At 41.1% G+C, this 27,433-nt stretch overlaps 3 protein-coding genes across 4 annotated transcripts in view; 1 reads left to right on the plus strand and 2 right to left on the minus strand.

The window, feature by feature from the left end:
* ADNP (activity dependent neuroprotector homeobox) overlaps positions 1–2,566 on the minus strand; it is a 33,020-nt gene extending 30,454 nt beyond the window's left edge. Inside the window, exon 1 of the mRNA XM_058685968.1 lies at positions 2,452–2,566. The gene's annotated coding sequence lies outside the window, so the exon portion shown is untranslated. The remainder of the gene's footprint in view (positions 1–2,451) is intronic.
* DPM1 (dolichyl-phosphate mannosyltransferase subunit 1, catalytic) lies at positions 1,961–22,565 on the minus strand. 2 transcript variants are annotated; one of them, XM_058685970.1, is made up of 9 exons: positions 22,351–22,561; positions 18,889–18,988; positions 13,000–13,033; positions 10,902–10,978; positions 10,792–10,817; positions 8,501–8,596; positions 5,133–5,201; positions 3,530–3,644; positions 1,961–2,659 (listed from the first exon to the last, which is right to left on the minus strand). In XM_058685970.1, exons 1-9 carry the CDS (start codon positions 22,509–22,511, stop codon positions 2,555–2,557), a joined length of 783 nt encoding a protein of 260 aa, XP_058541953.1. In that variant the 5' UTR covers positions 22,512–22,561; the 3' UTR covers positions 1,961–2,554. The 2 variants fall into 2 exon arrangements, with proteins under 2 accessions (XP_058541953.1, XP_058541954.1); XM_058685971.1 differs by lacking the exons at positions 1,961–2,659; positions 3,530–3,644; positions 5,133–5,201 and adding an exon at positions 6,000–7,538 and having other exon boundaries at positions 22,351–22,565.
* A 10-nt stretch (positions 22,566–22,575) lies between these two features.
* Positions 22,576–25,120, plus strand: MOCS3 (molybdenum cofactor synthesis 3). The gene has a single exon (XM_058685969.1). The coding sequence runs from the start codon at positions 22,802–22,804 to the stop codon at positions 24,209–24,211; it is 1,410 nt and encodes a 469-aa protein (XP_058541952.1). The 5' UTR covers positions 22,576–22,801; the 3' UTR covers positions 24,212–25,120.
* Positions 25,121–27,433: the final 2,313 nt, after the last annotated feature.

Here is a 27,433-nt window from a genome sequence, read left to right on the forward strand (position 1 = left end):
CGGGTCGGTGATGGGCTCTTCTCCTTGGCCTGAAGAAGACAAACGGGATCCCTAGCGCGTTGAGGCCACCGGACTGGTGAAGCCTGAAGATGAGAAGGGGTGTTGCCAACGGGCCTCCCCAAGATGCTCGATGACTATGCCGACTGTAGTCTCGGGGACACTTTTAGGGCGCACACAATCCGGATAGCACACGGGCAGAGTCTGCCTCTCGATTTAGGTCAACCCCAACCAACACATTATGTCAACATTTCCGAACCCACCTTTCATAGCAGGTGCATCTGAGAGCATGGCCTTGGCTAAACAGACTGGAGAGTAACGAATACCAATCATGAAGGTTTAACCAAGCCTGTTTTCTTAAGGTCTGCTCTGTAAGTACGTTGATCTTGGGCTGTTTCTCTAAATTTCAAGTTAAAATAGTTTCAAACCATACCTAACATCCCAAAAGATCCTGACGTAATTCAAAATAGTACAAATTGTGGTTCTATATAGCTCAATGTCGAAGACTTCAGTTAGCGGGTTTAAACAAGCCATTTCATCCAACCCCATCTCTGAGATTGTAATAAAATATATCTTTAAAAGCCCAATCAATGTTTCAAGGGAAAACAATAGCTGGAAAAGTAAAAAAAAAAAAAAAAAAAAAAAAAAAAAAGGGGGGGGGGGGCGGGGGAGGGGCGCCAAAGCATCTGATTTAGAGAAACAAAGATGAAAAACCTAATTACACGTTGCAGAATACAGGCAAAAGCTACCATGAAATAAGCAAAATAATTTTAGCCCAAGTTTAGTTTTTCTTAGATATACTTAGATTTCATACAGTGATAATACAGATACAAAGGGAAAACATCTGGATTTCGTCCTTGGCCTAATTTACAAAGTAAAAAGAGATGCTAGATTGACATGTAAATGTTTAAGAATATTTTAGTGCTCATCATATTTACGAAAAAAAATGCATCTAAATAGTCCAGATTTTCTAAATAACTTCTAAGTAATGAAAAGTCTTCATTGCTCAAATACTTTCTTTACTATAAATTCCAATAGTGACAGTGTTGTAATGACTGTGGGTGTAAGAACCAAAAAGATTAAAAAGGCAGAAGATAGCTATCTACTCTAGTGAGTTCTGAGGTAGTTACTTCATCTCTGCTCCACATACCTGACAATGAAAACTCTGGGTTTAGATGAAGTAGAAGAGATTCTAAACATTCAACCACAACAGCAAGTACCGTATTTCATTAGCTTAAAACTAATTTTACATCCAACAGTGATGAACTTTCTAGTTGTTATTAACGACGAAGAGACGTCACTTCCCCAAGGGAGGTGGGTCTGTAGTGTGCTGGCTGGCTACATAGCTCGGTGTAAAAGGGAAACAGAACAGTAGAGGCCCTACTGGAATGTGTCCTATGGATTCAATTATGGGAAAAGGTAATGTTCAAAATGACACCAAAGGTTTTATGTCCTGGTATTAATTTCTGGTGGTATCTGTTAGAAATGCGATGGAAAAATCAGACTTTGAGTTTCTTTAGCAGCCAAATTAAGCCAGGAAAATGTAATTAGGAATACAGTTCAATAAATATGCTTGTTAAATAACTTAGAGATGTCTCTTATCTGCAAGTCAACTCGTTTCTAAGCTTATTTGCTCAAAGTATGACTTCCTGCAAACTTAAAAGATACTGTATGTTCCATAAGCTATACTACAGTTAGAAATTTCGTGTTTTTGAAACACCCAGGTTAGACAAGATAGGTACACAGAACATTCGTGCTGGCTTTCAGGAACAACTTAGCCTGCAATTTACCCGGCAGAACACTTACAGCTTAGTAAGAGTAAGATGTTTAAAAAGTGCTATAGCAGCTAAGTCTTAAAAGTCATTAAAATATCGATACCTTAATATGTCATCAGTATTCTTTTCTTACTGATAGAAGCTACTGCTCAGGATAGGGGAGAAAAAAACTATGCCATCAACTGATGTCAAGTTTCCAATTCACAGTATGTATTTTAAATAGACTTGCTTTGACAGATGTAATGCTTCATCAACACAACAGCTACAAAGGGCCAAATTCTAAAATTGTGATCTGGATATATTATTTTATCTAAGAAATTTGAGATACATTTTTTAAGAAGGGGCAGATGTGTCTACTTATTCATTCATACAGAAACAGCCATATATATTTCATGAATAAAATTAACATTTTTCTTACTTCTGACACTATTACAAAGAGCTACGAATCCAGTTTTTATATACTTCAAAATCTTCCCCATGTAAGAAATTCTGCACTCATATTCTAATGAAAGCAGTATTTTCTGGGGGAAAAAAAAAAAACAACCAAATACATTTATTTACAAGTCTTAATACAGCAAAATGCAAGTGAAAATTGAGAACACTGCTCGTTTTTCTAATTTAATTTGACATATAAAATGTAGTTTCCTCAGAAAAAAGATTTGTATGAAATTTACCTTACCTTATGATTTATGCTCTAAGAGTACATTTTATAAAAATCAGCAACCAGGCTTCTTTTATGTTTAAATGAATCAACATGATAAGTATAATGAATAACTTTCTTTTTATGTAGTAGCAAAGAGAGTCAATAATCCTTTCAAGAAAGAGACTATTTCATTTCCTCCCAACTTGGATTCACCGTAAACGCGATCCACGAATGATATTGGAACCTAGTTAAAAAAAATATATATGGTAAGTCAGTCTTCAAAACTATTAGAAAGGAAGTATAGCAGGCATACACCAATACAATACAAATAAAATTTAACTTCTGATAGCCAAGTCCTTCAAGTAAGTTCACAATTAGAGGATTCTTACAGCAATCGTGTGTACCTCTAAATCTTTAAACATTTCATTATGTAAAAATCGGTCATATGAACCAAATCTCCAACTGTCTGAAAGCACTGATCCTGAATATTAAGCTGGTTTACCAAGGTTTCAGCCTGTACTTCAAGAAAAATTGATACTCCAAAAGTACAATTTTTCAGTAGTCCATTAAATTTATCTGTCACTATTTTAGTGTTAAGTTAGAAATCTTGGAACTTCCACACGAGAAATGGCAATCTAGTTAGCTATTTTCTTGCTATGAATACAAACATTAGTGTTAAGTGAGGAGAGCCTTCCCTGAGAGCTCACTAGCTGGCTGGAAATATTCCTGTCCTCTTCATTTACTCCTAGGAAATGGCAAAAGGATTCATCATTAGGGTGGCTCTTGGCAACGGCAAGAAGAAAAGGAGCAAAGACACTCATCTCACAAGGCTGGGTGACCAGAAGAAAGGGCAAAATGAATAAGGTACCAGTAGCTTTTAATCCCTTAAAAGAGAATGCTGCCTTCTATTGAGGTTTTACATCTTAGGTCAAATGTAGGTAGTAATTTGGAAGTGAAATGAATTTTCATCCTTTAGTGCACGAACATTCTAAACAACTGGAAGCTTTCCACATTTATTCAGTAGTTGTGCAAGTTAAACTTTTTATTATAAAAAGTCTAAACCTATTGTTCCTTTACAAGGAATACAGTGGACTATTTACCATCAGTTGCCTACCTCGCCAATAGTATAATTCAACTGTCTTGCCCGAACAATCATCTCCATCTGGAAGACATAGCCTTTGGAAACACATTTTTCTATTAATTTCTGTAGGACTTCTTTTCGGTATAACCTGTGAGAAATTAAAATATACATGAACACCTAGGTAAATACACTTGCCTACATGTAACCTGATCTTTGGAAAGTTCACTGGTATTTATAAAACCTAAAACTTTCACTAGCCATCTGTATGCAGAAAAGTGGTCACAGCTGATGATTAGGACACTTGTCCCGAACCAGAATGGTCATGAAATATTTGGTAAATAATTTAGAATAATTTTGAAAATGAATTCTTAGTGTCTTTTAAGGAAGTTATAAAAATAGGCTAAAGTGAATCACTTGAAGCAGAACCACCCACTGTTTTTAGTTTTTAAATTTTCTTAAAATTTATTTTTCAGGTTGAACAAAGGGAAACTGTTCCAAATATTGCAACAATAGAGTTGATAGATGATGATGAATCCACAATATAAAGCAGAACACACTCAGTAACTAACAGGTGTTTCCTCACAAATGCCTATGACCAGTTTCTATTTCCCAAGATCTACTAAATAAATTCCCTGGGATAAACTGAAGTACCTCTAGGGGACTTAAGGGAGAGTTCCTGAAGAAAGTGACTAGGTTCACCCAAAGGACTTCTTAGCTCCTCTGTCTTACTCTGTAAATTTGATGGGATCTGTTTGGCCTGCAGCCCATCTAAAGTTGGGCTGGACATCTGTCAATTATACATATCTAACTGTGACCTTAATTGGTAATAGCTGTATCTTACCAGGACTGCCTCAATCCTGTGATGCCTAAGTTCCTGTCTTAACCTAGCTTAACCTAGAGTGTCAATACTTAAAAAAAAAAAAAAAAGAAGAATCAACATTTAATGGAAAAGAGCAAGTATCAAGTAATATAAATTATCAACTAATGCATGAGGTTTAGGCCTTAAAGTAGAGGAACAGACATCTTCTAGCTTCAGAGACAAAAAAGTGGCAGTCTTTAGTCATTTGGCATGGTCATACGAAACAGTTCATCTACTATAGCAGTTCAAAATTAAAAACATACCCCCCCCCCCCAAACAAACAAAAATTACCCCTTCCCGACCTGGCAGGAGGCTTTATTCCAATTAAACAAGGCTTGCTTTTTAATTGAAAGCATATGGAGAACAAGGTAACTGAAGTCTTCAAACTTTTCTGTGGACTGTGCCATAAATATTCATATAAATTGCAGAAAATTGCTGGTAGACGTGTTCTTTGGAGCACATCACCAGTGACAGCCATGTTCTGAATAAGCAGTTGAGTAACCACCTTGGCCCTCTGGGGGCCCCCAAGGGGCTGAGCACCAGTGAGAATGTTAACAAACACACTAACCTAAGCCCCGCCTTGGATGCTCTTTGGAAAGTACACATTTTTCCTTAAGAAGATGCTTAGGCCTCATGAGCAACTCTGAAGGAACTTCAGTCGGCCTTTGTGTGTTCCAGAAGAAAAATGGGGTAGAAATGAAAAGCATTTCCTAAATAAGCCACTGTATAGCAAGAAACTTTATATAGAAAATATAAAATTACAAGTTTTTACTGTACCTGAAACTTCCTGTTAAATCAGATGCTCCTGGTCTGAGCAAAATCTGAGTTATAAAATTGGCCCCACGGCTGTTAAATAAAACAATCAGATTTTCTTTATAAAATACATTTTTTAAACAAGAGAAACACATCTGAGATCAGAGTGCTAAAATTGCTACACAAATTTCATAAATACAACTGTTTCACAAAAATGTCAATTTTATAGGGGTGCCTGGGTGGCTCAATCAGTTAAGCATCTGACTTGAGCTCAGGTCATGATCTCATGGTTCATGAGTTTGAGCCCCACATCGGGCTCTCTGCTCTCAGTGCAAAGCCTGCTTTGGATCCTGTCTCCCTCTCTCTCTGCCCCTACCCCACTCATGCCCTCTCTTTCAAAAATAAACATTTAAAAAAATGTTAATTTTATAAAAAAGTTTAGTCAGTAAAAGATTTGGCATTCTCATTTTTCAGAAAATGGGAACTTTTATTCTCAAATGTGACATGTAGAGGGGACCTATAAAACAATCATTCTTATAAATTTTAGGTAAGAAAGGTAACATTTTAAATTCAACTTGCCTATTTGCCAACAGCCATTATTTAGAATTATGAGCATCTCTCAGAGAGCAAAAGGGATCAGGGATTTGGAGTATCCTTTTCAGATTCTAATCAGCAACAAGGGATTGTGGATTTCAAGTAATGCAACAGGTCAGTCTGCATAAATATGGCTTTTTTTTTTTTTTTTTTTTTTTTTTTTTTTTAAAGAAAGTATACAAGTGGGAAAGGGTTTTGGTTTTTGGCAATCTGTGGAAATTGAACAAAGGTTCATTCTGAGACTGTGTCAGTCTCCTTGGGCCACTATAACTAAATACTGCAGACTGGGTGGCTTATGAAGGCTGGGAAGTCCAAGATCAAGGTGCAGCAGACTTGGTTCCTGAGGAGGACCCTCTTCCTAGCTTAAAGGGCTGCCTTCATGCTATGTGCTGAGGGGAGGAGGCCAAGAGAAGCCGATCTCTCTGGTCTCTTCTTGAAAGGGCACTAATCCTACCATGAGTGCCCCATGGTCACTATATTTAAATTACCTCCCAAAGGCCCCACCTCCAAATACCAATGCTTTGGGGGTAAGGTACTTTAACACATGAATTTTAGCAAAGACATCCAGTCTACAACAATGACAGGATGTGTGCTTCCAACACAACCAAGTAACAGTTTCAAGCTATTACTAATAGCTATTATTAGTATTTCAAAAAGACTTTCCTTGCCCTTGGAAAAAGTGACTTTTTTATTGCAGCTATTTTAGTAAACTCCGATTCAGAAAAAAAAGTTTTCCGGGGCAAACTGGAAAGAACAGTTTCTCTCCAAAGCCAAGGTAACTAACTACCAAGGCCCTCCCTCGGAAAGATTATTTTTACACAAATAACATGATTAGTCATATAGCTGGGATAATGGCTAATTTCAAAAACATTTTCCCTTTCAAGATGCTTCTAATAGATAACAAAAAAATTCTAGGACACAGTTTACCTCCCCAAGATGGGTTTAATCAAAGGAAAGCATGCATATATGTTTATGTGTGTATGTATACATATGTATTTGCAGCTCTGTTCAAGCTAATGTATTTTTTTTAATGTTTATTTATTTACTTTTGAGAGAGGGAGAGAGAGAGAGCATGCACATGCACGAGTGAGCACGCGAGTAGGGGAGGGCAGAAAGAGAGGGAGACAGAGAGTCCTAAGCAGGTTCTGAGCTGTCAGCGCAGAGCCTGACATGAGGCTTGGACTCCCGAACTGAGATCATGACCTGAGCCAAAATCAGGCATTGCCGCTTAAATGACTGAGCCACCAGGGTGCCCGTCAAGATAATGTATTTTTAAATGAGGGTTTGTTTTAAAATATGCAGCAAGGGTGAGACAGACTTGGATTCTAATTCTAATTCTGGATCACACAAATGAGACCTTGGGCAAGTGATTACATAATCTTTCTCAGGAGTTTATATACTAAGTCAGTGCAGACATTAACAAGTGATGACAAACACAACTCAATATAACTTAATGATCCAACTAAGAGCTGTAAATTGTATCTGATCGGGATTCCCTTATTTTAAATAAGAATTCCGATGACCAAATTCAGAGGGGTCTGAGAGAGAGATCACTCATCTGTTGTTCTGAATGTTGGTTGTACAACAGAATCATCTGGAGAGCCTGTGGAAAATACTGATGGTTTTGCCCCACCTGTGGTGATCCATTCAAACGGTGTATATAGTGTGTGTGTGTGCACGAGAAAGAAGGAGCGAACAGGAAAAAGTAGTGTAGGATTTTTTCTCTGCTTTATCCAACCCCTTCGTTTCACTGAAGGCTGAGGGTCCTACAGGTCTTAAATGACTTGCCCAAGGTTCCACATTTAAGAAGCAGAACGGAGATTAACTCAATAGAATCTTCAATAGGGATGAAAAGGGTGATAAAAAACACTAACATTAGTAAGAATTTGTATAAAATTATGTCGTCATGTGTAACATAGTAAGCTGGATAGATCCTTTATGGATTAAAATTGACCTCATCTTCCTAAGAAGCACAAAAAAGTGATGTAGATTAAATATGCTCACAAATTCCTTGTGGATGAAGACCAGTAAGTGGATTCTCCTTCCTCACCACTTGATTATGGGCTTGCTTTGACCAAAAAAGAATGCTGTTAGCTCCAGAGCCTAGGACTAGGAGGCCTTGCTGCTGCAGCCTTAGGACTCTTGGATGCTGCCCTTAGGATGCCATGTGAAGACACTGGCCAAGCTTTCCAGAAGGTGCAGTAGTGAGATGTCCCAGACAACAACCAGTCCCAAAGACTGGATACAGGAATGAGGCCATCTTGGATCTTTCAGCCTACCTGACCCTGACCTTCCAGCTGAAGAAGCTGCAAGAATGAGCCCAGGTGAAGCTAGCAGGGGAACCATCAACCAAGTCACAGAATGAGGAGAAATAGTTGTTTTAAGTCACTAAGCTTTGACACAGTTTGTTATACAGTGATAGAAAACTGAAACAGTATGTTTCATTTCCATTTTATGATGAGGGAAGTAAGGCTAGAAAAGGTACAATATGCTATGTGACACAGGGATTAAATGACACAGTCAGGATTTTAACCCAGGTCTGACTCCAAAGCCTCACTACTTTTGCTGCTTAGTAATAGCTGATCATGAAGTGTCTCATTTATTTGAAATGATTACATACATTTGAGATGACTATATATATACACATATACATATGTACATACGTACATACATATATATGAAGTTAACAATCTGGTCCCAGAAATCCCAAGGCACCATGGTGATTTAATCCAAATACCTGTTACAAACATATGTCCAGTTACACTAAACAAGAGAGAAACCATAGCACATGTCTCTACCTGATTATTTTTCTTTTCAAATCCCAGCCATATACACCTCCATTTCCTTTGTAGCGAGTTCCAGAGACAATGTCAAAATTACCCTCCTTCTGCTTCCTATAGAAAAATCAGTTGTCAATTAGAAAAAGCTATTGAGCTTTCAATAGTTATTTTCATGAGTTATACAAAAAGAACTTTTAAGACTTGCACAGGAAATATAATGCCAAGAAAACATGAACTATACCACTAAGAAATCTTTTGATGTAATATTTTCAATTCTGATTTTTTCCCCCTTTGTTAACTTCTAAAACTAAAAAAATAGTACTTGCTGATTGTACCATGTGAAACCATCCTAGGATGTAATCTCCCTCCTTTCTGTTCTCGGCCCCATGAAGTAAACAGTGCTAAAACAGCCTGGTAACCCTCCAGACCTTTCTCTTTGCAGAAAGATAAAGACACACGGAACTCCAGGCTTTCCGGTTGCTTTAACGAAACTGGAACCCAAAAAAGTACATTTTGCAACTGCCTTGTGTCCATTAACAACATACATGATGGAACCATGGACATCCCTATAGGTCAGCAGAGAATTTCCCCACTTTTTCCAATAGCTGCAAAAATGTCCCACAGAACACTGAACCCACATACTTATATGGTTGTTTTCATGGTGGGTTTCCCCACCCCCAACAACACAACCACAATGAAGTGTGGCAATGTTTTTATAAATGTACATCCTGGTGCTTAGACGACCCAAAGTGGAACATAACAGATTTGCTAAAATAAAGCTTAGGAGTATTTCCAACAGATATCACCAGAAATTACTTTCCAAAAAGGTTGTAGCAACTCACATTTCTCCGGCAATATTTGTGTGTCCACCTCCCACCATCTTATTGGCACTAGATGTGCTGCTCTTTCAGTTTGTAATTATGACGAACTAACGGGTAATAAAATACTCCCAGTTATTTCAACTGCGTTTCCCTGACAACATGCCAGGGTATCTTCTCTTGGGTTTATCAGCCATTGGGCTTTCTTCTACATATGGCCTATTTCTGTCTTTCACAAATTTTCTATTACCCTGGTTTCATTTCCTTCACAGGTCAAAGGGGCTTTTGGGTATTCAACATATAAGCAGACAAGGCATCTCTGAAGGGACTTTATGCAGAGATCAAAGGATGAGAATAGTTGGCTATGAAGGAGAAAGGAAAGAACATTCTAGGCAAAGGAGAGCGGCAGAGGGGCCAGATCACACAGCAGTTTGAAGGGCAAAGAAAAGAGCCTGAAGTGATCCAAACGGGAGAAACGTTACCTAGTTTTGTTTTAGTATATTCAGCTTACACTGAGCACAGCTTCCACATTCTTTTTTTAAATTTTTTTTTTTTTTTAATGTTTTTTATTTATTTTTGGGACAGAGAGAGACAGAGCATGAACGGGGGAGGGGCAGAGAGAGAGGGAGACACAGAATCGGAAACAGGCTCCAGGCTCCGAGCCATCGGCCCAGAGCCCGACGCGGGGCTCGAACTCACGGACCGCGAGATCGTGACCTGGCTGAAGTCGGACGCTTAACCGACTGCGCCACCCAGGCGCCCCTCCACATTCTTATTCTGAGAGGTTTCATGTTGTTTTGGATTTTCTAAGAATACAACTATACTACCTGCAAATAAATACAATTTCGTATCCCTTATCAATATTTATACTACATGCTTAGTATGTCACTTAAAATATCCATGTATAATAACAGCTGGTATGCCTAACTTGATGCATTTATTAATGATTCAACATTTCACCAATTAGTAAGATGTTTGTGTTAGGACTGGATTTTCTTCATCAAATTTAAGCGGTTTCCTTTTCTTTCTACTTTCAAGTTTTCATTAGAGGTGACCCAGGAAGTTTGTCAAATACCTTTTAGCATCTATAGACTCAATCATGCTTTGTTAATGTGATAAATTATGTTGATGAATTCCTGATGATGAACCATCCTGGCATTCTTGGAATAAACCCTATTTGTTCATGGTGTTTCACCCTTACGATGCAGGGCTTAATTCCATTTAACAAAGTCACCTTCCATCTTTTCCCATATTCTGGAAGAATTTAGATAACAAAGGAATTATCTGTTGCTTAGTTCCTAAAATATATCATTTAGTCACATATCTATAGTCAAGAGCCTCAAATACATATGTTGGTATCCATTTTGACAGCAAACAAAATAGCATGTCCGTTTTTAATTAGTAAAGAATGAAAAAAATGAAAAGAAGTCCAAAATCAACATAAGACAAATGGTTTGAATTAGAATTTTTTCAAATATTAGAAATACCTACCTAATGAATTCAGGAATAAATTTTGGCTGAAATTTAAAACAAATAAACACGAAGTCAGTAAAACAGGCTTAACCTATCATGAATAGCTAACAAAAAAAGATACCACTTACATGGTGTGAGAGGTCAGCATCCATAATTATTATGTAGTTTCCTGTGGCATGTTTCATTCCATGAATATATGCAGTTCCTAAAAACAAAAACATATCCATTAAAGAAAATCACCAGAAACGCTGAAGTATACTCGTGAACAGGCGAGAAATTAAATTAAGCATCTGAAAAGCATACAGCAGTTCTCCAGAGGTAAAACTAAGGTACCGTTAAATCCTATTTATTCAAAATAAAAAGCATCTCTTGAGTCCGTTCTTTCATCAACTTCACCTCAGTCCCAGGCAGCATCTTCTGATGCTTGGATCCTGACCTGTGAGTATTGCCCTGCCTCTGCCCTTCCCCATCACTCCTGTCCCATCTTCGTAAAAGCTACCCAGTGAACGTCTTCTATGCTGTAAGCCTAATACACTAGAGCCCTGGTCTGGTGTCTGGGGTCAAAGGCACAACCAGGAGTTATTTAGCCCCCCTCATGCCTAAAAGTTCCCTATGGACCTGGTAAGTAAGGGTAAATTGGGATTTGAGGATTCCTGCATTCTCTAGGTCCAAGCCACCACAGTATCTTGCCCTAGTAAGGGCAAAGTCTTCTAAATATTCATGAGAGTGAGTGAGCGAGCAAGCGAGCGAGCACGGGAGTAGGGGAGGGACAGAGACAGGACAGAGGATCGACAGAAGATCTGAAGCAGGCTCTGCGCTGAGAGCAGAGAGCCCAACACGAGGCTGGAACTCATGAACCATGAGATTATGACCTGAACTGAAGCCAGACGTTTAACCAACTGAGCCACCCAGGTGCCCCAAGGCCGAACTCAGTTCTAACTTCCTTTGCTCAAAAGTCACCATCACAGCTCTTTGGATTTCTACTGACTGGTTAGTAATTCCTGGTTGCTTTCACGGCAGTTTCCAGATTACTTCAGTCCCAAAGAACTTCTGGGTTCAGATATTCAGATACTTTATGATGCCAGAGAACTAAGGGTCTTCAGGACAGCAAGTACTCGATTTTTAAGAACTGTGCTTCCAGGGCACCTGGGTGTCTCAGACGGTTAGGCATCCAACTTTGGCTCAGGTCATGATCTCACAGTGCATAAGTGTGACCCCCAAGGGATCGTGCTGACGGCTCAGAGCCTGGAGCCTGCTTCGGATTCTGTGTCTCCCTCTCTCTCTGCCCCTCCCCTGCTTGTGTTCTCTCGTTCTCTAAAATAAATCAAATAAACATTAAAAAACAACAAAAAAGAACTGTGCTTCCTCCATGCTCTCTCAATTTTTTAATAAAATTATTATTATTTCCCAATACAAGCAACTACAACCAAAAGAAAAGAAATAAGGGCATTCAGATATTCATCTTGGGAGGACCAAGTTCATCTGAGATTTTCTATAACCTCCTATAATTAAAAGTTGGAAAAGCTTCCTTTTTTAAAAACAAAGAGTAACTGTTTATAACTTCTAAAAAAATACTCAAAGATTTAGAGCTAAAGTGGTGTGGTGGTCCCAACACATTTGCTCTTGGACCCCTTCTCTGTTCTACACTGCACGGAACTACAGTTCCCGAGGGCTCTTGTCAACTGGCTGCCAAATCGCTTTGGGAGACACCAGGGGATAGTTGCCAGGAGAGAAGAGGAAAAGTCGAAGTGTGTCCCCACTCTTACACTGCATCCCAGCACTGACTGGGTATCCCCATGGCTCCAGCTCCTGCCAGGTAGCCCCCACTCCATTATTCCAACCCCTTCTAAGTAACCTGGGGTTCCTGGGCTCCAAAAGCACCGTCTCCTATTGTTGCTTCTTTCGAAGGGTGGTAGCAACCACTAGCTGTTACTAGTCTGAGTAGCTTCACGGTTCCATTTGGCTTTTCAGCATTCCCTCACCTGCGTAACCAGATTCTTCGTATTAAATTCCCTACGTTGAAAGACTGACAGTGGTTTCTGCTTTCCCAACTGGGCTTTGACAGATAGAGACAACGCAAGTGAAACCATTTCAATGTCATTAAGATCGTTAAAAACCATTACAGGAGGACACTGTATTTTGGCCCTGTTCCAAATTGGGAAAACACATACTGGATCACCTTACCAAGGCAAGAAGCAGGTATGAGGGGTGAGAGGTTATACTTACCCAGTCCTAACTTCTTCTCACGTGGTCTTAGAAGCTACAAGAATAAGAAACAGCATTTTAACACACACACACACACAAAACTATTAAAAATTATTTTTTTATAGGTACTTACCCTTTTTAACAGAAACATAGTTCCATACATTAGACCTTATATTAGACATTAAAGCAATGCATGCTTAACATTTTTTGCCAAAGTGAAGAAGTGCTTAGTATTTAATAACAAATCAAATAGTTTAACAGCTTGGAAAATTTCACCCCAACACTGCAGGCCAAATTTTAAACATTTTTTTTTCCTGGAGTTACCCACCAGAAAACAGTATGTAACAATATATTGTATCTATTACTTAGCATTTTGAACAACATCTACTGCTTCCTTCCCCTAGGAAAACTGAGGATTTAACCCACTTATTCCATATCTTCTTGGAATATTTGATAGCCACATTTGTTTCCCCAATTCCTTTTGTGATTTTAATGATTTGGTTCCAGGTATCTGCCACTACAAATATACCTACACCAAAGACACTTGTACATATATCCTTTTGTATAGGTCCTGTTCTTTCTTTTTTTTTTTTTTAAATGTTTGTTTATTTTTGAGAGAGAGAGAGAGCGTGAGCAGGGGAGGGGCAGAGAGAGGAGACACAAAATCTGAAGCAGGCTCCAGGCTCTGAGCTGTCGGCACAGAGCCCAAAGCGGGGCTCAAACTCACTAGCTGTGAGATCATGATCTGGGCCAAAGTCGGATGCTTAACCGACTGAGCCACCCAGGCGCCCCGTTTTCTTTTTTATATAAAGTTTATTTACTTATTTTGAGAAAGAGAGTGCACCAATGAATGGAAGCGCACCACTGAGTGAAAAGGAGTGGGGAAGGGGCAGAGAGAATCCCAAGTAGGCTCCATGCTATCAGCACTGAGCCCTAGGCAGGACTTGATCTCAGGAACCAGGAGATCATGACCTGAACAGAGATCAAGAGTCAGATGTTTAACTGACTGGGCCACCCAGGTGTCCCAAGGTCCAGTTATTTCTGTAATTAGCACCCTAAAAGTTGAATCACCGGCTGAAAGGGTATTTATACTTTCTTTGAACTCCTTTCATGATCTTAAATGCTGACATCACTCCATCAACTTATCCTGACTTTATCCTTGGATGACCTCATTACATTCTCTAATGCCACAATTACATGACTTTAGGGTTATATTCCTAAATATATACATATACATACATACATATTGAATGTTTGTTTTTGAGAGAGACAAAGCACATGAGGGGGAGGGGTAAGGCGAAAGGGGGACAGAGGAGGATCCAGAGTGGGCTCTGTGCTGATAGGAGACAGCCCGATGTGGGGCTCGAACTCACAAACCACAAGACCATGACCTGAGCCAAAACCCAGAGTTGGATGCTTAACCACCTGAGCCGCCCAGGTGCCCCGAAACCCAGAGTTGGATGCTTAACCACCTGAGCCGCCCAGGTGCCCCTAGGGTTATATTCCTAACAAAAAAAATTGTATTTTTTCTTTTCTTACTGTTTCTTACACGGCTCAAGTAGACTCACTACTGAGCCTATCTTGTCCCCTTCTGCATTTGCCAGTCTATAAGCAGGCTGCCTCAGACTGCAAATCTCTAAACAGAGTATTTTCAGTTCAATTCAACCAGGACAGATTGTAGTACTTTTTACTACATGCAAACTGCATGCAAGTCTTGGGGAGGAACAAAGACAAAATACACTTCTGCTTGATGAGCTCTTACAGGAGAACTAGACATTCAATCAACCATGTACAGTAATTAAAATTTACTGAACAGGGAGGGGCGCCTGGGTGGCTCAGTCAGTTAACTGTCCGACTTCAGCTCAGGTCATGATCTCATAGCTCGTGAGTTCAAGCCCCGCGTCCGGCTCTGTGCCGACAGCTCAGAGCCTGGAGCCTGCTTCGGATTCTGTGTCTCCCTCTTTCTCTGCTCCTCCCCCACTCGTGCTCTGTCTCTCAAAAATAAATGAGCATTAAAAAAAAATAAAGTTCACCTTAGATCTTCTAATCCTATGTTTCTGCTAGAAAAGTCTTTTCTCAAGTGTTTATAAAACATAAACCACGCTGCATATGAAAGAAGGCTGTGCTACAGTTAAAAGAATGAGAAAACTTAGTAATAAAAGATCTCCAAGCTATAATTACAAATCAACAGAATAATGCAGGAAGATTACATCTACGTTAAAAAAACAAAAGCACCACCTTACCCAGTTCCCCACATGTAGACCCATGCGCACACATGCACAAAGGTCTGAGGCCACCCCCACCAAACTGCTGACAGAGGTCTCCCCTGGGGAAGGGACTAGGAGGTTCATAAACGGCAACTTCAGTTTTATCAGTAACTTTTTCATTTGACAACAATGTAGTTTTTTCATTTCTTACGTAAGTAATAACACACTGTTTCGTTTAGCGTGCTATACTTTCAAATCCTTAATTCCACCCCCTTCCTTTTCTGCCCCCTCACATCAATGAGGATGGCTCAAAGCAGTAAAGGGCACAACAGAGCTTATCTCACAGCCGTCAGGACAAGTGTGAACTCACAGAAAGTACGAGCAGGAGTGCTGGGCACACACTCTGATGAATGCTCACCACAACTGCTTACAAGATACTTCATGTGACCCTATGATTTGGTAAAACACTTATTTTCTAAAAAATGTTTACTATAGGAAATCTTGATGACATTTTAGAAAAACCAGGATCAACAGTATTTGAGTGGATTTATTTTTTTATTTTATTTTATTTTTTTTTTACCATAATGAAAATAAATCTTCAGCTAAGAAAGGCTAATTGTAGTGGCGCCCGGGTGGCTCAGTCGGTTGGGCGTCCGATTTCGGCTCAGGTCATGATCTCACGGTTTGAGTTCGAGCCCCACATCGGGCTCTGTGTGCTGACAGCTGGAAGCCTGGAGCTGCTTCGGGTTCTGTGTCTCCTTCTCTCTCTGCCCCTCCCCCACTTGTGCTCTGTCTCTCTCGCGCGCGCGCGTGCACTCTCAAAACAAACATAAAAAAAAAAAAGGCTAATAATTGTACTTTCCTCCTGTTTTGCAATTCCTTACTATCAATGAGGCTCCCCTTTTTTTTTTCATTTTATTTTTTCCATTTTTGGCTGTTTATAGTTCTTATGAATTACGGTTTTGTACATCTCATTAGGATACTGATCTTTTTGTCAGAGGTAATATTTTGGTATTTTTAAGTAGTCAAACCTCTCAATCTTAGTTACATTTGATGTTTTAAAAGTAATGAAGATGCATTACATTATCAGAACTTGTAAAATAGTAAACCATGGAATAATATAGGTGATATAATCTGACCTCAGGTCGGAGGCTGAAACAGATGATGTAAATCAAATGTCATGTAAGCACTCGACATAGAAAGGCTGAAGCCCTCCACAACCTCAGCTCTCCCTGACCTATATAACCATCATTAACAGTTCAAGGTATGTGCCTCTACTTTTGTATGGTCCCACCTCTGCTATTTATTAGCTATATGACATTGGAAGTGACTTAACCTCTTGGCTCAGTTTCTTCACATAGAGTTAAAAAACAAACAAACTTCCTTCATTTTCTGAAACATTCATTCCAGCCAGTTTGAAAGACCAGCAAACAAAGCATCGGGTGCTTAATGTTTTGAGATATTGTAAAATAGCTTCAATAATAATCCTTCTCCATCTTCTCTCCCAAGTAAACTTGTGGCACTTGTCACTTAAAAGCAAGAAGGGCCATTTCTGGCATGGCCTGATATTGTTGAGGGGGAAAAAAGGGCAATTTTTCTAGTTTAAATGATTTGAATATCATAAAATAAGAAAGGAACTGTAAGAAAATTGTAATAGTGAATGCAGTTTTTTTCCATTTTGAATTTTATTGGTTGATGGGAAAAATGGAACTCTTTGAGGGCCATATTGTTTTAGCATTTGAAAAGGTCAATTTAGGGGCGCCTGGGTGGCGCAGTCGGTTAAGCGTCCGACTTCAGCCAGGTCACGATCTCGCGGTCCGTGAGTTCGAGCCCCGCGTCAGGCTCTGGGCCGATGGCTCGGAGCCTGGAGCCTGTTTCCGATTCTGTGTCTCCCTCTCTCTCTGCCCCTCCCCCGTTCATGCTCTGTCTCTCTCTGTCCCAAAAATAAATTAAAAAAAACGTTGGAAAAAAAAAAAAAAAAAAAAAATGAAAAGGTCAATTTAGTAGACATACCCTAAGATCAATCAATTATACCTCAGGGCTGAAGTTCTATGGCAAAAGTATTCAAAGTATTGTCAGGTTGATATTCCTGGCTTAAACAGAAGTGCCTAACTCAGAGTATTCTACATGTAACATGTGATTTAGTGGCTTTGGCCCAGAACTTGTAAAAGAAAAACTGGGGGACTGTGGCCAAAAAAACGAACCTAGCATCATAAGAAGTCACTGACAGAAGGCTGGAAATCTGTCAACTTTTAATCTCTTCCGGTACATCTGGAGGAGGATTGGAAGGGTGATAGATCTTTGAGGTGCCCAGGTGTGATATGGAAAGAATAACTAGTATAGGAGAGATTTACTATGTGTGTAAGAGGAACATGTTCCCCTTAAATGCTTCCCTTCCATCAACCAATATCTCCTCCAACTTGTGCACCCTGCCACAGTTTTTTTTTTATAATGCTTAATTGCTATTTCTTAAGATGAAAATATCAACAAAGGTTCTCCAAGAGACCTCTTTCTTCGTATCTATACCAATGGTTCTCTTTTGGGAGGAGTGGACAATTTTGCCCACAAGAGGTCATTTGATGATACTCACAGACATTTTTGGTGGCCACACTGGGGAGACGGGCTGCTATTGGCATCTAGTGGATGGAGTCCAGGGATGATGCTAAATGTCCTGTAACATACAGGACAGTCCCCCACATCTAAGGATTATTAGGTCCAAAATGTCAATTGTGCCGAGACTGAGAAACTCTGGTCCATACAAATTCTAAAATACCCAATGCTCAGAATGTGTTTAAATCTGGATTCAACTGTCTGCTTGGGCCCCAAAATTACCTAAAGTAGAGCTCACAAGTGTATTCAAACACTTATGAATAAAAACCATTATAAAAATAAACCAGTGGTCAAAAATAAAAATTATAGGGGCACCTGGGCGGCTGAGTCAGTTAAGTGTCCAACTTTGGCTCATATCACGATCTCGAGCTTCCTGAGTTTGAGCCCTGCCTGTCAGGCTCTGTGCCATCAGGCTCTGTGCTGACAGCTTGGAGCCTGGAGCCTGCTTCAGATTCTCTCTGCCCCTCCGCTGCTCACACTCAGCCTCTCTCTATCCCTCAAAAATGAACATTAAAAAAACCATTTTAATAAAAAATAAAAATTATAAAGCCATTACAAAATGAATTCTACATCTAAGTTACTCCAGCAGAAAAACAACACCCTTTAACGTACAGTGGGAAACTCTATAAAGTTCAAGACTCAGAGAGTCAACCTACTCCCAGATGATTGTTCTACAAAGAAAGATGCCAAGTGCTCTGACAAATAGAAAGATGCCAACTTCACATGGAAACAATCACGTTTCCCAGCTACAAGCTTTTATAGTTGCAAAAAAGGGGAGCAAGAAAGATCATGACACATATTACTAATTGCAATCCAGTTCCATTAATATTCCTGTCAATATCATGCTTTAATTTTTCCCTTCAAGAAAACTCATCTGCAGAGTAAGTTCTGAAAACAGACTTTATCCAAAGGCTCACTATTTTGCTGTAAAATTGCTACTGACCCAATTTATCAAAGACATGGAAAAACTCAAGCAAGATGTTCTTTTTCATTTCAGTTTCTAGAAAAACAGATTGCCTTTTAAGTATTGTCATTTCTCATCTTTCCCCTACAAACACAACTAATGTGACAGAAGAATGTTCACATGACTTACAATTTTGTCTGACCCATAGATCTTCTCCAACTGTTCAGCAACATCCCTTGTTCCATCTGGGCTTCCATCATCTATGATTATAATTTCATAGCTGATTCCACTAAAATAAAAAAAAAAAAAAAAAGTCTGTATTGCTTGCAGAGACAATACTCTCCAATTAAAAAATAACTTTAAAATTACTATTTCCTCACCAATATAAGTGGGAATTTATGTCATATTAATCACCAAAGAAAACTTCAATTACCAAATGAAACAAATGCCAAACATTTAGTACTTTACCTCCAAACTCGGCAGCCTATGGATAAAAACGTTACAATGAAGTCCTGAGATAAAAAAAAATTCTCAAATCAAAAACACACTCTTTAGTTTAAAAACTCACAGCGATTACATATACATCCGTCCATTATATGCCATAGGATATCATAAAATTTTACTTACCTACTTTGGAAGTGGAATTATAGAACCTTAGCATCAAGTCTTAGTTATAAAAAATATTTCAAAAGTACATTTAAAAGATATCTCAAGGGGCGCCTGGGTGGCTCAGTCAGTTGAGCGTCTGACTTCGGCTCAGGTCATGATTTTGCGGTTCATGAGTTCGAGCCCCACGTCAGGCTCTGTGTTGACAGCTCAGAGACTGGAGCCTGCTTCGGATTCTGTGTCTTCCACTCTTTCTGCCCCTCCCCAGGCTGGTGCTTTGTCTCTGTCTCTCAAAAAAAAAAAAAAAAGCTTAAAAAAAAGATATCTCAAGTTGACTGAGTTGCTGAGTTAATATTCTTTTATTTATTTTTAATGTTCTATTTGAGAGAGACAGTGTGCATTGGGGCGGGGGGATGGTGAAGCAGAGAGAAGGGAAGACAGAATCCCAAGCAGACTCCACGCACTCAGCATGGAGGCAGAGACCCATGCAGGGCTCTAACACACAAACCACAAGATCATGACTTGAGCAGAAATCAAGAGTTGGCCACAACCCATTGAGCCACCTTAGACTGAATATTCTTTTAAATTTAATCCCAAATAAATTTAAATAACATAATCAGGAACAAATAGGATTTCATTTCATCTGTTAAAAAACCCTCTTTAAAATGGTGACATAATCTTTACACCACTATTTCAAATAGTTGTACCATTACCTCAGTCATTAGAAAGAGCACAGAAAATTACATAAGATTTTAATGTGCTTCAAAATTAAAATCTCTCTGCTGGCTCTCCATTAACTTTATGTTACAGTTTCTATTCTAAAAATAAGCCAACACAATACTTGGATGTACATGTGATCACTGCATCTTCCTCCACCCCCCTTTTGGATTTTTTTTGGACAACTTTATTGGGAAACTTAAGGACAAAGTAAAGGAAGCACACCAAACCCCCACAACACTGTTTCCTCTTGGTCTTAATAAACATATGTAAGGAAATCAGCAAGAAAACATTCATTTTGTTAAAAGGCTTTCAAAAGTCAGCCCCAAAATCCAAAAAGAAGGCTAAAATCAGCCCATCTGTTAAGCCTTCTCCCCTAGGTGCTTTAGTACTTAACAAGCCAAAACCTGCTAAGATGTTCATTCCAGTTGATATGCTGAAAGAGATATACTTCATAAAGAAATGAAGTCATTCATAAGCAAATTTTTCCTTTCTCTCATTTCAAAGTGCCCAGAACACCTGAGGGTAAGGTAGTTTAAAGGAATCAAGCTAAACTCCCTTTAAGTAATCTGACCATAGCTGAAAATAGTTGTTTCCTTCATTAAACATCACTCTGATTAAAGGAAAAAATATTTGAGAATCAGAAGACAAAATAAACAAGATCAACTATATTAAGATAATTTCTCTAATTTGCAAAGTGTTTGTAAAAACCAAAATAAAAAATAAAGAAAAAGATATGAGTAGAAAAACTGCAAGGAGCCATGTACATTAAGACAGTTAGTTACAGGGCGCCTGGGTAGCTCAGTGGGTTAGCGTCTGATTCTTGATTTCGGCTTAGGTAATTTCATGATTCGTGAGTCTGAGCTCCACGTTGGGCTCTGTGCTGGCAGTGTGGGGCCTGCCTGGGATTCAATCTCTCTCTCTCTCTCTCTCTCTCTCTCTCAAAATAAATAAAATAAACTTAAAAAAAAAAAGCAATATTTTTCACCAATTAGTGTTTTTAAAAATGTTAAGTTTAATAAAGCTCAGGTTGGCTGGTTGGTAGGGAAACAGGCACTCTCCAAATAATGCTAGTCCTAAGGTGGTACAATCATTTTTTCTGTGAGCAATTTGTTTTTATATTTTTGAGACAGAGAGTAGGGGAGGGGCAGAGAGAGAGGGAGACAGAAGATCCAAGGTGGGCTCTGCACTGAGGGCAGGTATGGGGGTGGCAGTCACCAGCTGCGAGATCATGACCTGGGTTGAAGTCAGATGCCCAACTGACTGAGCCACCAGGTGCCCCTAAAGCTTTTTCAGTTTTTGGGTTTTTGTTTTTTTTTTTTTTTGAGAGAGAGCAAGCGTGACCATGCAAGCAGGAGAGGGAATAACTGTCAATTTTAAGCACGTCAGTTGACCCAGTAATTCCATCCTGAAGACTTTATCCCCAGTACACTAGTAAAAGTATGAGCATGTTTGCTGTAACAGTCACTTAATAAAGGAGCATTCAGTGTGTGTCAAGCGCTCTTCTAAATGCTGGACAATATGGTGTGAACAAAGTACCTGTTTTCATTCGTAAAACAAAAGTCAAAAAAGAAAAACAAGAAAACTCTAGAAATAATCTGTGTTCACGGAGATGACCTGGTTAAATTATAACACAGCCATATAAAAGTTACTTAATTTTCGAAGTTTGTATGTGTTGATACAGGAAGATCTTCATCTATACGCGATCCCACTGGATCTAAAACAAGCTACTTCATACTGATACCAGGATCTTCCGAAATCTTAAAAACGTTGTATAACACTTTCAAATTCAAACTCTAAAAGCCCCAGTTTCTAGCAACCACACCAAACATCCACTAGTGACCAACGAAGTTGCCCAGGCCAGCAGCAGCTCCCTAACCCACAGAGATCAAACCTCATGCTTACATAAGCACTCAGCACGGGGGCGGGAGTGAGCGTGCTCGGTTAGTCTCCCGGCTCCTGCCGCATCCTGACCATCCAGAAGTAGGAGTGAGGTCAAGCTTTCAACCTCGCTCCGACTGAAAAGGTGGACAACGCTACTAAGAAAAAGACAACCAGGGGCGTGGGGTGGGGTTGGGGGACAGAGGATGGGAGTGTACAATAAAAGGAACGTCTCATAAAACCCAAGGGCAAGAATGAGAACCCGAGACACAGAATGAACCCCAGAAGTATCCGCCGCCTCTTTCTCGCAGGGTGGCCTTCTCCCCGAGGCTTCCCTCAAGAGCCGAAGGGAGGCCTGCAGGGACTCCTCGCGCAGCCAACTGCCGACACCCAGGCAGGCGAAGCCAGCTCATCTCATTCCTCAGGGAGGGCGGCAGGGCACGCTACCTCTCGGAGAAGCTTTTCACCAGCAGCCACACGATGAGCGGTAGGTTCTCGCGCTCGTTGTAAGTGGGCAAAAGCACCGAATACTTGTCCTGTCGCGGGACGCGCCCCTCCGGCTCCCGCCGAGACCTACGAGGGCTGCCGCTCGCTTCCTCGGAGGCCATGGCGGAACTGCGCGAGACGCCGGAAACGGAATGACGTCACGTGGCGCGGGAAGGGGCGGGTCGGACCGTACCAAATTCGGGAAGAGGGGGACAGTGCATGTGGCCAGGTTCTAGTTCTCCTAAGGCTCTCCTCATGGCTCCGTTGGAAATATCCAGGAACTAGAAATCTTTAAACTTGAATCTTAGGGTTTCTTCAGGAGGTGCATGTCTAGTTTTCGCTTTTTTCCCCCAGCTCCGTAAAATTATTTAGTTTATTCCAGTCGCTAGGAGACGGCAAGCCGGAAGCGGAAATGCTCTTCAGGACAACTTCCGGGAGGGGCGCCATGGCTTCCAGGGAGGAGGTACTCGCCTTGCAGGCTCAAGTTGCCCAGCGCGAGGAGGAGCTGAGTTTCCTGAAGCAGAAGCTGGCGGCGGCTGTTTTGGCGGAGCAGGAGCCAGAGCGGCTGGTTTCGGTATCACCCCTGCCGCCGAAGGCCTCCCTGTCTCGAGATGAGATTTTGCGCTATAGCCGGCAGTTGGTGCTTCCTGAGCTGGGCGTGCAGGGACAGCTGCGCCTGGCCGCTGCATCGGTGCTAGTAGTGGGCTGCGGTGGGCTCGGCTGCCCGCTGGCGCAGTACCTGGCAGCGGCCGGCGTAGGCCGCCTTGGCCTTGTGGACTACGACGTAGTAGAAATGAGCAACTTGGCCCGCCAGGTGCTGCATGGCGAGGCACTGGCCGGGCAGGCCAAGGTCTTTTCGGCCGCCGCCTCGCTGCGCCGCCTCAATTCGGCGGTGGAGTGCGTGCCTTATGCGGAGGCGCTTACGCCAGCCACGGCGCTAGACTTAGTCCGCCGCTATGACGTGGTGGCTGACTGCTCTGACAACGTGCCCACTCGCTACCTGGTTAATGACGCATGTGTGCTAGCCGGCCGGCCTCTCGTGTCAGCCAGCGCCCTGCGCTTTGAGGGCCAGATCACGGTCTACCACTATGACGGCGGGCCTTGCTACCGCTGCGTATTCCCTCAGCCACCTCCAGCGGAGACAGTGACCAACTGCGCGGATGGCGGGGTGCTCGGTGTCGTAACCGGGGTCCTGGGCTGCTTGCAGGCGCTGGAAGTGTTGAAGATCGCAGCAGGCCTGGGCCCGTCTTACAGCGGCAGCCTGTTGATCTTTGATGCGCTCAGAGGACATTTTCGTTGTATTCAGCTTCGGGGCCGCAGGCCTGACTGTGCAGCTTGTGGGGAGCGGCCCACAGTGACTGCCCTGGAGGACTACGAAGCCTTCTGTGGCTCCTCAGCCACTGATAAGTGCCGCTCTCTGCGGTTGCTGAGCCCAGAGGAGCGAGTTTCGGTCACCGACTATAAGCGACTTCTGGATTCCGGCTCACCCCACCTGTTGCTGGACGTTAGGCCTCAAGTGGAGGTGGACATCTGTCGTTTGCCTCATGCCTTACACATCCCTTTGAAACGTTTGGAACGGAGGGATGCAGAGAGCCTGGAACTCTTAGGAGAAGCTATCCGGGAAGGGAAGCAGGGCACACAGGAAGGGGCAGCTTTCCCGGTTTATGTGATTTGCAAACTGGGCAATGACTCCCAGAAAGCCGTGAAGATCCTGCAGTCCTTGACAGCAGTCCAGGAGTTAGAGTCGTTCACAGTTCAAGATGTTGTGGGGGGCCTTATGGCCTGGGCTGCCAAAATCGATGGAACATTTCCGCAGTACTGAGGTGGATGGGAGAGTCTGACCTGAGGAAGATGGCTGGGTTACCCAAAAGATACATTTATTTGCATTTTTTTTTTTTCAGGAATGTATGGAAGAGCCTGAATACCTCAACTCCTTTATATAAGGGGCTTTGTTGTCGTAACGTATTGGATGCTGTCGTTTTCAGTTATATTACGGTTTCTGAGATCTGTCTTGTGTTTTTAGCACTCGGATGAGGTCTTGAACGTGTGAGTTATAATGTTAAGTGACAGGGTTTTGCGTTTTGATAGATCGTGTGTCCTTTTTTGTCCACCTCCCTCAATCAAAAAGTACTTTAAATCGTCCGTTTTGATGCTTGGAAAAGTGTTGTAAACGTAGTTTTACTAAATTGATCACAGATGATATACTTAAGGTCAGTTTAATGTCTGCTAAGACATTGTTTGGGTCTTTTTTCTACTTCAAAGGATAGACTATATTGCTACCGAAGTAAGTGTTTAAAATGTAAATTGTTTTAATTATGTGGGGAAGGGTCATTCTATGAAACATTTTGGATTAATATCAAAGTGAGATATTTGTAGTTTAGCAAGATAAAACTTTGTAGTCTGTCAGTTTCTCTTACAAATTGATGATGTAGAAAAAATGTTTCTTATAGTGTTGTATACATGATATACTGCGGTTTGGCTTGCTTTGATATCTTCAAGCTTAAGTCCCAACCTTCTGCCCTCCCCTGCCCTTTTTTCCTTATCCAACCTGTTATTTTTCTTTCTTGCTTTACTGGCCAAGGACCCCAAATACAATACTGAATTAAAGTGGAATAGGGAGCATTCTTACCTCCTTCACAATCAGGTGAAAAACTTGACTATTGGACCAGTATTACTTGTTATTGCTTCACCAGAGACTCCCTTTAGCAGATTAAAGAATTTTCCTTCCGTGTATAGTTTGCTAAGCTTTGGTTGAATTCGTCAAGTGCTTTTTCTGCATTGTTACGTGCTGCTTTTTTTTTCACTTCGGTTAATGCAGTAAACTACATTGATTCTTTCTACGGTGGCAAAACACACACACACACAATTTACCCCTCAATAACTTTCAGGCATACAATACAGTATTGTCAACCACATGCACACGCTGTGCAACAGGTCCTGGAGCCCCCATCCCACATGGCTGAAACACCCACCAAACAGCTCCCCACTTCTCCCCTTCAATTTACTCTTTCTACTTTGATTTAATCTATTTATTCCAGGATTTTATGGCAGTACAAATTGTAGGTGCTTTTATGTTTACTTACTAAACAACATTTTCATGAGATGGAAGGTAGTCTGCCTAACTTCTAAATACGTACAAAATTAAAAGCAAAGCTTTGGTGAGTATCTGGGGCAAATTGAGTACATGCCATGTCAAAAGAGCCTCCACTCTCCAGCTGATTGTTGCCTGCGAGTCTATAATTCTCAGAAATCACAGATGTGTGGAACCTTTGTATCTCTGGCTACAATATATATACATAGAATATATACAAAGTTTATGTGGGCCAGACAAAACCCTCTGCAGGTCAGATTTACTCAGCAGTCTGCAATCGCTGATATAGACTCTTAGTTTATCATAAAAGGATGGTATTATTTACCAAATGCAAAATTAGGATAGCCCTTAACTTTTTAACCGTGAAATACGGTAACCCACGTTACAGGAGCAGGTTTCTTGTGCTTTTTCCCCAAGGAGTTGTGGAAATGAATGACTGAGGCCAGGAGGAGAGAACAAAGATAGCAGGCCTGTGTCTCAGCTTCTTACTTCCAGGACAAAAGCTGCTTCTGATCCATATTAAACAATAAAGTGGACGTAGGAACTCTTTGATATTCTAAAGAGTGATGGCCTAAAGTTAAGCAGTTTTGGTAGTCCCTGCAAACTTGGTTGTCAATAGCACGGGTGACTCTAGCTGCTGACGTGGGAAAAGGGCTTATGAAAGTGAGATACGGTGCTTCTAAGTATCTGGCTGAGAGCCTGGGAGCTATTCATTCCAGGAGTGATGGCCAAAGCCATGCACAGAACTGATCTGAGACCACTTGCTGTGCAATGCTGCCCCATCTAGCACTAGGGGAAACTGCTAGGGTACCTCACTGATCTTACTTGACCTGGCCCCGCTACTCTCCCACAAAGCCCAGCACTCTAGCCACAGCTCAGGACAGAAAGCAGAATCGGCTTTACATCGATTGCTCTTTTTTTTTTTTTTTTTTAAATCTTTATTTTTGAGAGAGAGAGACAGAGCATGAGCGGGGGAGGGGCAGAGAGAGAGAGAGAGAGAGACAGAGACAGAGACAGAATCCGAAGCAGGCTCCAGGCTCTGAGCTGTCAGCACAGAGCCTGACGCGGGGCTTGAACCCATGAACCGTGAGATCATGACCTGAGTCGAAGTCGGACGCTCAGCCAACTGAGCCACCCAGGCGCCTCCATCGATTGTTCTTAGCCTTCTGAGGTGTGTCTGTTAGAGTAAATCCTAGTCACGTGCCTATATCCTAGTGGCAAGAGCGGCTGGGAATGTGAGTTTTGACGTCTGCAATCAGAGGCAGAACTCAATCTGGGTTTTTTGTTTGGAAAAGATGGGCTGTTGACATGACAGGGTATCTGTTACAGGATCCAGATTTTTTTATTCTTTGCAATTTTGTTTTCTGTGGGGATTGTGGCCAGTTTTTTAATATTCATACGGGATTTTAATTTGTAACTTTTTTCCTTTTCATTTAACAAACATCAAGTGTACCAGTCACTATTCTAAACTCTGGGATAAAGAAGAACAAGAGATTTCCTGTTTCAGAATTTACATGTAAATGGGGGGAGACCAATCAACAAGTAAATTTGTGTTGAGTGTCATAAAAGAAATGAAAAGTGCTGTTTGGGGGTGGGGAAGGAAGAGCTGTTTTGGATCATTAGCTCTTTGCAGAAGGGTCCACATGAAACCCAAACGTAAATGGTGACAATGAGCCATTTTGATTTGGGAGAACATCCCTGACCTGGAGAAAAACAAGTGGAAAGACCCTGAGGCAAATAAACTTGTCAAGTTCAAGAAACTGAAGAAGCAAGTGGGTTGTGAACAATTGAGAGTATAAGAAGGCAAGGTTTACGGAGATTGGGAACACATGGTGTAGGTAGTAGACCAGAAGTTTGGTTTTTAGTCCAAGTAAAATAACAGCTTAACATTTCTTGGGCACCTACACTGCGATTTGGAATTTGAACCCAGATGGTCTGGTTGAAGAGCCAGGG

Source organism: Neofelis nebulosa, chromosome 9, assembly GCF_028018385.1.
Source record: "Neofelis nebulosa isolate mNeoNeb1 chromosome 9, mNeoNeb1.pri, whole genome shotgun sequence".
NCBI lineage: Eukaryota > Metazoa > Chordata > Mammalia > Carnivora > Felidae > Neofelis > Neofelis nebulosa.

What these genes read in the sequence shown, in the direction of transcription:
- DPM1 (XM_058685970.1), bottom strand. Translation starts at nt 22,511, where the DNA reads ATGGCCTCCGAGGAAGCGAGCGGCAGCCCTCGTAGGTCTCGGCGGGAG. An exon ending in TCTATGGGTCAGACAAAATT is followed by an intron (nt 13,034 to 18,888) that starts GTAAGTCATGTG and finishes TTATTCTTGTAG; the next exon opens with CTTCTAAGACCACGTGAGAA. An exon ending in TGAGAAGAAGTTAGGACTGG is followed by an intron (nt 10,979 to 12,999) that starts GTAAGTATAACC and finishes TTTTGTTTTTAG; the next exon opens with GAACTGCATATATTCATGGA.
- MOCS3 (XM_058685969.1), top strand. Translation starts at nt 22,802, where the DNA reads ATGCTCTTCAGGACAACTTCCGGGAGGGGCGCCATGGCTTCCAGGGAG.